The 11,632-nt window shown below is 43.5% G+C and overlaps 1 protein-coding gene across 2 annotated transcripts; it reads right to left on the reverse strand.

Annotated features, from left to right (window-relative positions):
* Positions 1-8,421: 8,421 nt before the first annotated feature.
* Positions 8,422-11,259, reverse strand: LOC128741266 (serine/arginine-rich splicing factor 7). Of its 2 annotated transcripts, none has more exons than XM_053836950.1 (3): positions 11,142-11,259; positions 10,605-11,017; positions 8,422-9,221 (listed from the first exon to the last, which is right to left on the reverse strand). In XM_053836950.1, the coding sequence occupies exons 2-3, from the start codon at positions 11,006-11,008 to the stop codon at positions 8,936-8,938; spliced, it is 690 nt and encodes a 229-aa protein (XP_053692925.1). In that variant the 5' UTR covers positions 11,009-11,017; positions 11,142-11,259; the 3' UTR covers positions 8,422-8,935. The 2 variants fall into 2 exon arrangements, with proteins under 2 accessions (XP_053692925.1, XP_053692924.1); XM_053836949.1 differs by having other exon boundaries at positions 11,097-11,259.
* Between the last annotated feature and the right edge of the window lie 373 nt (positions 11,260-11,632).

Here is an 11,632-nt window from a genome sequence, read left to right on the forward strand (position 1 = left end):
GGCTCACTACTCTTTTGGATCTGGTATCCGCTTCGGCGCTGAAACGGCCACCAACTAAGTAACCAAAGGTGGAGTTTTGTGCAATTGGATAGCCTCGAGGATCCATCAGTTGGCCTGGTTCTAGAATGGAGAAAAAAAACTTCGATGCCCAATAAAAGATCGACCTTACCACTTACCAGAATTATTGAAACTGGGATCTGCAAGGGATGCGTCACGCAGGTTACAAAAATCAACATCAAATTTGTGACCCGGTTGGTCAGGCACGAACCGATTCAGGATCAGCGCTTCCACCGTGATGGTGATCACCTCATTAAATCGAGACGAGATTTGTAATGTTGCTTTATTACACCTTCCGTTCGGCTGGGCTTTCCTGAATTTATACCGCTGACAAAGACGCTGGCGTTACGTCTACTCAATCCCAGACGTTGAAAGGCTTGCTTCGTGATCAATGAACTCATGCAGGCAAAATCTACTAATGCTCGAACTTCGCGGAAAACATTGTTTTGCCCAAGACCTTGACGACAGCTGTTGGTTGCAAATTTTCAAAATTTCTAGAATAGTTGGCCCGAATGCTAGTAGCGTAGGAAGTCAAGGTAGACTCCTGTTTGGATATTACAGGTAAAGCTTCCTGTTCATTTTCAGACATTTCAGTTTGTTGAGCGAGGTGTACTAATGATGTTGTTGCGTTTTGGCACAAAAGTGTGTGATGCCTCTGATGGCAACTTTGACAGTTTGTTGTAGAATTGCAGTTCTTTGATGCATGTGGTGCCCTGAGGCCAGGTCTGCGTTTTCAAATTTTTTGGCAATTTCCAAAACTGGTTTAAAGAAGGTTTCAACTGCTTAACATTATTCGCAAAGTTTTCGTTCATCAAATTAGTTCTATTTTATCCTACTGTGTTACCTGACTCACTGCGCATAGCGTTGTATTCGCGGTATCGTGTTGGTTCGAAAGGTTTCGAAAAATATCGCCCTTGTATCGAAAATATCGTTGATTTTGATCACTAAAAATAACGTACTTAAACATTATATTGCAAGTGCTAGTAGTACGCAATAATTGTATTGTGAAACTGAATTGTTATTTATGCAACTTTTTACAAGTTAAATGCAATAACAAAAGCACAACTTATAAAAAATCGGTTGTTATCGATATTAGCTGCATATGCGTTATAAACGAATAAAACGCATGGTGACGTTTTATTTCAATAACACGCATATTCGCAGTGAGTCAGGTAAAACAGTAGATTTTATCTCTTTTAACAAATCTCTATAAATAATTTTCAAAGCGGACTAATGAGTTCGTTGATATTGATGCCTACGTACATTATGCAGTCTGATAAGCTACTGAAGATTTCATTTTGGACTTCCGGAATAGAGTTGTTCCTGGCTTCTATAATAGCACTTTTCAAAGCTTCCAAAGCGGAGTCAACAATGGTGTTACTTTGTAAACTTATTTCATGACTCAAATGTTTTGCAATATGAGACATATCTTTCCTAATTTGCCTTATCCAAGCCCACTACACAGTTAGACTTTAATCAATTGAAGATTAGTCAGAATAAATTAGATGACATGTTTTCCACCCACTTTCAGGTCTTTTCTCAAACGATGCAAAAACGAAATTGCAACAGATGAAACGTGATGATTCATGGTGCTATTACAGAGACTATCCAGCTTTTTACGAGCCATAATGGCGGACGTGTTCGTAATATTTTAACAGCATTTTTGACATTTCCCTAATACATGGCACGTTTTCTTTCCGAGCGTTCACGGTAAAACTAAAGGAATGTACGGAAAGAAAACGTGCGATGTATTAGGGAAATGTCAAAAATGCCGTTTAAATATTACGAACACGTCCACCATTATGGCTCGTAAAAAGCTGGATAGTCTCTGTAGGTGCTATCAATTGCAGGATAACCAACCTATTTTGGACCCCATCAGCAGCTGTACATAATTTGGACACTTCCATTTGATTTTGCTGTAAGTGTCCAAATTATGTACAGCTGTTAAAGGGGTCCAAAATACGTTGGTTACCCTATAATGTCCATTGGCGTAACGTGGCGTAACCTAGAAAAATTAAACTGGATTTTTAAGTTTAAGAAAAAACTATAGTTAGATAACTTTACATAATAAAAACTTGAGAGTAATTTTTATATGCATCACTACTTAAAGTTCCCATGCATCAATGTACATTTAATTTTAATATGCCAAGGAAATAAAATGGTCGAAAAAATGCCGGAGGCTATAGCCCCCCTAAATCCTCAAGTATTAATTCTGCTTCCAATTTGCACGTTGTAGGTGCAAATATTCAACATCACAATGTTTCGAGTACCAATTTCAACGCGAGCAGGTGTCAGTACCCAATTAGGAGTATTCGAACCTATACGGAACTGTTTCGCACTACTGTTCAAACAACGCGAACAAAATGACGGCGATGACTACGAGTGCCCGGCTCGCAACTGTTCAAACGCGCCCAACGTAAGGCGAGTGATATTGTTATCAGCGTGGCGCTCCCAAACTAGTCAAATTCTATTCTTTTCGCAGGATTCCGACGCGGTAGTGACTAAGAGTCCCGTTCGAAGAAAAAGGCTCTACCATAGGCGAAGCAAAAATTTTATTTCTTGCTATCCGGTAAGCTTGTCGAAGATATGTCTATATTAAATGGTGAATAAGCTTTGCCGACGTTATACATTGACCGGCAGCGAGCTGCTAGCTGATTACTCGTGATCGAAATTTGACCGGCTGGTGACGCATGATCGACACGACGTGAATACGGCCCAACGTTTTTAGTCAGTATTGCGGATACGGCCGAAAATAATAGATATTAGATTTTTTGAGTCTGTTTATTGTTAAAACAGTAGATTATTAAATAAATATGCCCAGTATAACAACTGAAGATAGAACTAACAAAAGGGCGAATGTCGCAAGCACAAACCGATCTTTCTCTGCAAATGCGATACTACATAAGAATCGTCCAGGCCACGACCAAATCTTTTGACTAGTGAAAATTATTTCAAGCTCTCATTGCTCACTTTGTCGATGTGTCTAATGAAAGTAAGCGAGCAGTCGAATGTTACACTTAGGTCCCGGACATTTTCCACGAGACCCAACTTTAGCCTGATAAATATGTAGGGCCCTATTCTATAAAATCACGTCGAGTGTCACTTTGCTCGATTGGTCTACTTTTGGTATTATGTAAGTCACATACGACACGATTTTGTAGAGTAACTCGATTGAGTCGATCGCTAAAAAGCTGCCCGTTCTCCCAGCACTCAACACTCGACAGTAACTGAGTCGAGTTGCTCTTCAAAATAGGTCCCATAATCGAATATCACCGGACTAGCTTTCCTGGCGAGTGTTATAATTGAGCACTTGTTCGTGATTACTTTTGGCTGGTAAACGGCTTGGTAATGCGTACCATCGGTGCCTTGTACACTGGGCATAAAATAGACCCCACAGTGGTTCACAACCTCTTACCTAGCAACTCCTACCCCTAACTCCTCGTGGTACCAGCCGTGATACGAGCAACCTCGGTGGAGATCGGGTAACCAACCCCGGTGGAAATCAAGGTCGTATGCTGACAGGGGAGGAGGGCTCCTTCGAGCTACGTTGGCCCTCCGGCGATACTGTGGGGTTGGCTGCGGGCTTTGCAAGCCTGAACCACTAAAAAAAACCAAAGCAATGGACTCCGTAAGTAATAATAATAACTCTAATCGGAACAATCGGCAAAGACCCAGGCGACGAGAACGGACTAACGATTGGAAATTAGGAACATGGAACTGTCGTTCTCTAAATTTCCTCGGAAGTACTCACGTGCTTTCTAAAGAAGTGAAGAGCCGCAAGTTCGACATCGTAGCGCTGCAGGAGGTATGCTGGAAAGGAACGATGGTACGTACGTATCCAGCTTTTTACGAGCCATAATGGCGGACGTGTTCGTAATATTTTAACAGCATTTTTGACATTTCCCTAATACATGGCTCGTTTTCTTTCCGAGCGTTCACGGTAAAACTAAAGGAATGTACGGAAAGAAAACGTGCGATGTATTAGGGAAATGTCAGAAATGCCGTTTAAATATTACGAACACGTCCACCATTATGGCTCGTAAAAAGCTGGATAGAGATGGTCATAAGGTTTTGCACGGGCGAGCATAACCTCACTTCTTTGACGTCTATCAGTGGTTTGTTTACATGCACTTAGAACATGGGTTAACATGTTGAAACTGAATATTGCTTTTAAAGGCCTTAACGGCAGTCAGAAAAGTACAAAAACTGCCATTCCGAGTAGTTTGGTGGGCGACACTGCTGGATAATACGCTTTTAAAACATTTAACTCCAATTTATGCATATCGCGTTCGCCTAACAAATAGTAAACAAACCACGAGTGGATGTCAAATGGGTGAATTGCGTTCATTCCGGTTCATTCGTGACGTCACCTTGCAAAACCTTATACCATCTACCAGAGCTGCGGCAATACACACGAGCTGGGCACAGCTTTTATAGCACCCCATCGGCAGACAACCATGTTTTCGCCGCCAACATCTCGTGTGTGCGAAAATGAGATAGCATGTCAGCACTGCGTTTCACTCAACTGCCAGCAGTTTGATTTGGGCCCGCTGTCAAATTTTGAGCCCCGGACATGCTGTCGTTGACGTTTACTGCAGTTCGATATAGAGATGTCGATGGGGTGTTTTATAGTGATGGCACAGAACAGAAGTGGAAGTAGAAATCCAAACACGTACACGCTACTTTCTACAGATACTAGCGAACCTGGCGGTGGTGAGTCACTTTTTTCCACGAAAACACACGAACGCATACGAATGCACACGAAAGCATGTGAAAGCTGCTATGCGATTGGCAGCGAGCGTTCTGCTTATATTGCTGTTATTCGCTTCTGTGCGAAAACCTTCCTAAAGAAAAATAAAAACAAAAGACTCTGTTACCAGTTTTGATCGCCGAATCGTTCGGACTTCCACTTCTGTTCTGTGGTGATGGGCGAGATGCAGAAGCGGGTGATCGGGTGGTGGCCGATCAACCCCAGAATGTGCAGATTAAGAATCAAGGGCCGATTCTTCAATATAAGCATAATCAACGTGCACAGCCCTCACCTCGGAAGTACCGATGATGACAAAGACGTATTCTACGCGCAGCTGAAGCGTGAATATGACCGCTGCCAAAGACATGATGCCAAAATTATCATCGGGGACTGTAATGCTCAGGTTGGTCAGGAGGAGGAATTCAAACCGGTGATTGGACGGTTCAGCGCCCACACGCAAACGAACGAAAACCGCCTAAGACTTGTCGACTTCGCCGCCTCCAAGAACATGGCCATACGTAGTACCTTCTTCCAGCATAACCTCTACCATCGGTACACCTGGAGATCACCCAACCAGACAGAATCACAAATCGACCACGTTCTGATAGATGGTCGGCACTTTTCAGACACTATTGACGTCAGAACCTATCCGGGCGCTAACATTGATTCAGATCTCTACCTAGTGATGGTAAGGATACGTCAAAAACTATCTGTTGTGAACAACATACGATACCGCCGCCCGCCACAGTATAATCTAGCGCGACTGAAGCAACCGGAGGTTGCCGAAAACTACGCGTTATCTCTCGAAACCGCGCTACCGGAAGAGGGTGAGCTGGATGAAGCCCCTCTTGAGGACTGTTGGAATGCCGTGAAAACAGCCATTAACAGCGTAGCGGAGAACGTCCTAGGCAGTGTGGCACCGAATCGACGTAACGAATGGTTTAACGAGGAATTCCAGCAGATATTGGCTGAGAAGAACGCAGCGCGGGTACAAATGCTGCTCAGAGCCACCCGTCAGAATGTGGAGCGATACAAACAGAAGCGGAGGCAGCAAACCCGACTCTTCAAGGAGAAGAAGCGCCACCAAGAGGAGAAGGAGTGCGAAGAACTCGAACAGCTGTACCGCTTTCACGACACACGGAAGTTCTATCAGAAACTCAACGGATCTCGCAAAGGCTTCGTGCCGCGGGCCGAAATGTGCAGAGATAAAGAAGGAGGTATCTTGACTGACGACCGTGCGGTGATCGAAAGGTGGAAGCAGCACTACGATGAACACCTGAATGGCGTTCAGGCGGAAGACCATGATAGCGGAGGAAGTGACCACATTGGTGCAGCAAGCGATGAAGATGTGCCGCCCCCATCGATAAAGGAACTTAAAGAAGCCATCCAGCGGCTGAAGAACAACAATGCAGCGGGAAAAGATGGCATTGGAGCGGAACTTATTAAAATGGGCCCGGACAAGTTGGCCGGCTGTCTGCATCAACTGATTGTCAAGATTTGGGATACGGAACGACTATCGGAGGAGTGGAAAGACGGGGTTATCTGCCCTATCTACAAGAAAGGTGATAGCTGGATTGTGAGAACTACCTGAATGCCGCCTACAAAGTGCTGTCTCAAGTCCTCTTTCATCGACTATCGCCAATAGCCAATAGATTTGTGGAAAGTTACCAGGCCGGCTTCATGGAGGGTCGGTCGGTGCCGCGAATTCCGAGTCCCCAGGCACTACCTGTTCATCGATTTCAAAGCCGCATATGATAGCGTAAACCGACAAGAGCTATGGAAAATTTTGGACGAAAACGGCTTCCGGGTAAGCTTACTAGACTTATCATGGCTACGATGGATGGGATCCAGTGCTGTGTGAGAATCTCGGGTGGGTTGTCGGACCCATTCGAATCTCGCAGGGGACTTCGACAAGGAGATGGTCTTTCCTACCTGCTATTCAACATTGCGCTTGAAGGTGTTATAAGGCGAGCGGCGATCGAAATGCGGGGCACGATTTTCAATAAATCCAGTCTGTTATCTGCTTTGCTGACGACGTGGATGCTGTCGGCAGAACATTTGAGGTGGTGGAAGATCAGTACACCAGACTGAAACGCAAAGCAGAGAAGATTGGATTGAAGATAAATACGTCTAAACGAAGTATATGCTGGTGGGCGGGACCGAGCGCGACAGGGCTCGCTTGGGCAGTACCATGGTAATCGACGGGGATGAGTTCGAGGTAGGCGACGAGTTCGTATACCTTGGCTCACTGGCAACAGAGGACAACAATACCAGCCGTGAGATTAAAAGACGTATTATCAGCGGAAGTCGGACCTACTACGGACTCCACCAGGGATGGTTCGATCACTTTGACTCAATTTTGATTCATTTGACAGTACCGTCTTAACGGGGCCAAATATGACAAAGCTATTTATGAGACATTTGTAGAAAAGGTTATTAGCTATAATTTTGCTGAATAAAGTTTCGCTGTATCTTTTGTAGTTACAGCGCTACAATGCTAGTATCTTATTAGGGACTAAATGAACGTTCATTTAGTCACTAATTGAATTACAACGCTAGTTGTAGCATCGTAACTACAAAAGATATAGCAAAACTTTGTTCAGAAAAATTGTTGATTAGAGCTAGTTCCACAAATGTCCCATATATAACATTGTCATATTTGGCTCAGCTGAGACGGTACTGTCAAATGGACATGTTGCTAGAATGCCGGACAACTATACTGCAAAAACGGTTTTCGCATCAAATCAAACAAGACGAAGAGAGGCACAGCGAGCGAGGTGGCAAGACCAGCTGGAGCGAGATCTAGCGAGCACTGGGTGCCCGCGGAACTGGAGATCAGTTGCCATGGACCGAAACAGATGGAGAAATTATACTGCGCAGGCCTTGTCATAAGACGTTAGGCCAATTAAGTAAGTCGTGCTTACTTTTAATCTGCATTTCTCAGAGTGTTTGTCAGTATTTGTTCAAACAATCATCCGTAGGCCTAATAGGAAAAATGTTTCACATCGTCTGCGTAGATTTTGCGTGGGAGATAACTTTAGTCAGTTTGTTCATCAGAGCACGAACAGCAGTGACCCTAGATGACTATCTTGCGGTACTCCGGTGTGTACAGTATACGAACAAGAGTGTATTGGTTCACAAATTGTACTCTGTATTCGAGATATGATTTCAACCAGTTATACGAGCCTCAAATACCCAAATCTTCGAGTCGAAGACTTCGACTGCCTCCAAGATGCTATTAATATTAACGGCATCAAATTGTTTGCTTCTATCTGTAGGTATATATTTAATCCAAAGGGGTCTCAGTTTGCGATGTAATCCGTAACCATTGAGGTAAATTCGTAAATGTTCGTAAATCGCAACTACTAGAGCATTATTCTCACATTTAAACTTTGAATCAAAACGGAGAGTACCATCACAAATAGAGGTAACTCTCCGTTTTGATTCAAAATTTAGCGGTTTTTGAGTGCCTTGTCGCCTCTGTAATTTATAGTTGATCTTATAACTACCCGGATCTCACGTTCTTCCATCTTCGTCGACAATCACCTTCCGCACCTGTATTGGATGCATTTGGAGAAGCATTTAAAATAAGACCCAAGCTTTCATTTATTCATGTACTTTATTTTCCGTACGATCAAATCTTAACTTGTAAAATAAAAGGGATACAGTTGCATTGCTTGAATGGTTGTTTAAGCAACTGTTACGACAGAGCTTTCTATTCTACTGCTCAACTGCATAAGTTTTTAACTGTTAAATGCAGATCTCTGCGCTGAGTCTAATAAAACGTATCTTAATTGCTATTTCTTATGCAAGATCAGCGTAGAGAGCTGAGATTGTGTAGACTCACACATCAGTGGCTATGACTCACTGACCCTAAAAGCGTTCAATTACAAATTTGATCAAACCAGATACGTTAATCTCATATCGTAGGGAATAAATTTAAGATTTTAAAAAAAGAACTGTCGGGGTAATGTTTTGTTTAGATTATAAATACATATCATTCATATGAAGCCTGCAATGTGAAAGATGTTTTTCCACCTAAAAAGCGGGGTCCTTTGCTTTAGCATCAATGTCTCGAAAGTCAGAGTTTACAACAAAGCTTGGTTGGACTTGACTCCGAGAGATTATTTAGTCATGATGAGACGCACCGTTGCGGCGGTGCGATCTGGAGCGTGATCTGGTCGCGGAACGCGGAGTGCGCGACCGACTCCTGGAGCGGGTCTTGGACCGGCGGGGAGATTTGGAACGGTCGCGTGAAATAGAACGACCGCGGGTCGACTTCTTCGGCGTCTTCGACCTGGTTCGGCGGTCACGGTCTCTCTCGCGATCGCGGTCTCGGCTGCGGCTACGGCTGTAGCTCTTTGAACGGGTGCGCAATTCACGAGAGCGTGAACGTGGGCTGCGACTACGCGATCTGTTGCAGATGATTTGAGGAAAAAAAGAATAGATTAGAAGATGCTAAAATAACAAGTAGTATGAAGAGTATTATGTTGCAGGAATATTTTTGGTAACAATTGCTCAAATATGCAATGGGCTGGCAATAAAATTATCGTGTCGTTTTTGATTAATGGCTTTTATGTTCAATTTTCCTCGAAATAAAGATTAGCCCTATAATAAATTCAAGGTATCCACACCATAGAAAGATATAAGTTCATTCACTTGAAACATTCAGTACAAATGCTCAAACTAATAATGAGCTCTTCGAGAGTAGTCTGCAGTTCATCTATTTTAAGATGTTACAAAATTTATATTTTTTTCGTGTTTCCTCGCTTGACAGATCATAAGCAACGGAACCAGTTTTAGTTTTCGTTTTCTGTAATTTGCGTTGTTTGAGCAATAGTTATCAAAAATTTCACACGGAGCGCATGACATTAGATAAAGACCTACATACTAGCACGTAGTTTCGTTGAAAGGCTCAGCGCATGTTTTTGTTATGAAATGCAATGTTAATTGTACCATTTCGCATTACTTTGTCATGTTTTAACGAAATCTCGCAAAAAACTACTAGCCATGACAATCCTGTAAACAACTTTTTTTTTCTCTGTAGTTCAAAATAATCTAAAACAAAAGGAACACTCACGGGAAGCTTGGGTAGAAACGCTCTTGCAGTATCTGTACGAGACGGATGGGCTCTAGTAGACTACACAGAAGACTTGCAGACTTGACTTGAGTGGTGTGTTTCTTTTATAAGCTATGGACGATATCTACGCAAGGAATTTCGCAGTTTCTTATACTCGAGGAACGCACGTTGCCTAGCAGATGCAAACTGAGCAGATCGCGCTGTATATCGGGTCTCGGCAGTCGCAATTCAGCAGGGAAGGAAGTAGGTTTGTCACTGCTCGGAACCAGAAGACTCTTAGCTGAATCAGAAGCTGATTTACAAGCACGATGATCTCTACGCAGATTTCGCCGTTTTCGTTGACATTTTCTGCGTTGATCACCATCTCGCACTATCTGAAGGATGCTTCGAAGGCGGTTTCGTTGACTGATTCAAAGTATCACTTGGCGGCCCAACGGGGGAAGACGACCATTGAATCAGTCAGGAAACCCTAGTCTCTGTTTCGTTGCTTCGCTCTCTACTCTGGTGAGAATCAATTCCAGAATAAAAATCTTCCTTCAGTTTTATACTCGAAAACAACCCGGCAGTTAACAATGCAAGATGGGACAGAAGTTCTTCGCTATTTAAAAAATCAAAATTCCTTCTAAGACCTCGTCCCATCTCACAAAACTACCCGGACCTTTGGTATCAAAAAATACCACAAAAAACAATTAAGCCAAATAGTAAACATCAACTTACCTTCTACGTCCCTTGCTGCGTCCACGTTTGGTACAATCGCGGGCATAGTGGCCTCGTCCGCCGCATTCGTAGCATCTATCATCTGGATTGAAATTACCACGGCCGCCCTTACCGCGAGGTGGTCCTCCACTGCCGCCACCGCGGAATCCACGGCCGCCCTTACCGGTGGACAGTTCGACCCGTGCCCGTCGACCGCAAATCGTCCTTCCGTCTAAACCACGAACCGAATCCTCTGCATCGCGTGCGTCTTCAAATTCTACGAACGCAAAGCCGGGTGGATTACGGGCAACCCAAACATTCCTCAACGGTCCGTAGTACGAGAAGGCATCCTCGATCTCCTGCTTGCTGGCGTTGTTGCCCAGCTCTCCAACGTAAACCTTAGCATCGTGCGGATAGCGGGACATCTTTTTGGACTGCAAATTGATAAATGTAAAAAGAAAGATGGAGTCGTTGCAAATTTTTTCTGCCCAGACAAGCCAAGCACAATCTTACCATATTCGCTTCCACAAAGGCTAACGAAAATAAAATTTAACTTGCCTGATTATCGCCCGATACTACTTGATCGTTAATGCTCACTTTCAGTTAAATAGCTTCCAGGGAAGCGAATCGTGTGGTAAAGTACGCCGTCCGCAAAATTTTCTACCCGTTCACGGTTCGGCTAGGTACGAAAAAAAACCTAAATGCCGCGCAGTTCAGGGTTGCCAAAAATACACAATTGGCCTTGCCAGCGTTGAAAGAGATTTCGTAGGCTGCTCGCACTTACAGGAAATCTCGTGCCGAACTGTCAACGCGTGAGTGTTGACAAAAGCAAAAATACTTCCCTTTCTTTTTTTCTCACGCAAAACCCTGAACAATATCAGCAACGCTGGCAAGGCCAATTAATTCCATTTTCAGATTTACAATCGTTTTGTGCTTTGTTGAACACTGAATGATTTTGCATGGTTTCGAATTTAAAGATTAAGGCAGCTGATTCGTGCTATATTAGTCAACTTTCCACGGGTTTCTTGAATTATAGGGTAACCAACCTA

Source organism: Sabethes cyaneus, chromosome 3 (genome assembly GCF_943734655.1).
Source record: "Sabethes cyaneus chromosome 3, idSabCyanKW18_F2, whole genome shotgun sequence".
NCBI classification, from domain to species: Eukaryota; Metazoa; Arthropoda; class Insecta; order Diptera; family Culicidae; genus Sabethes; species Sabethes cyaneus.

What these genes read in the sequence shown, in the direction of transcription:
- LOC128741266 (XM_053836949.1), bottom strand. An exon ending in CGCAGCAAGGGACGTAGAAG is followed by an intron (nt 9,222 to 10,604) that starts GTAAGTTGATGT and finishes CATCTGCAACAG; the next exon opens with ATCGCGTAGTCGCAGCCCAC.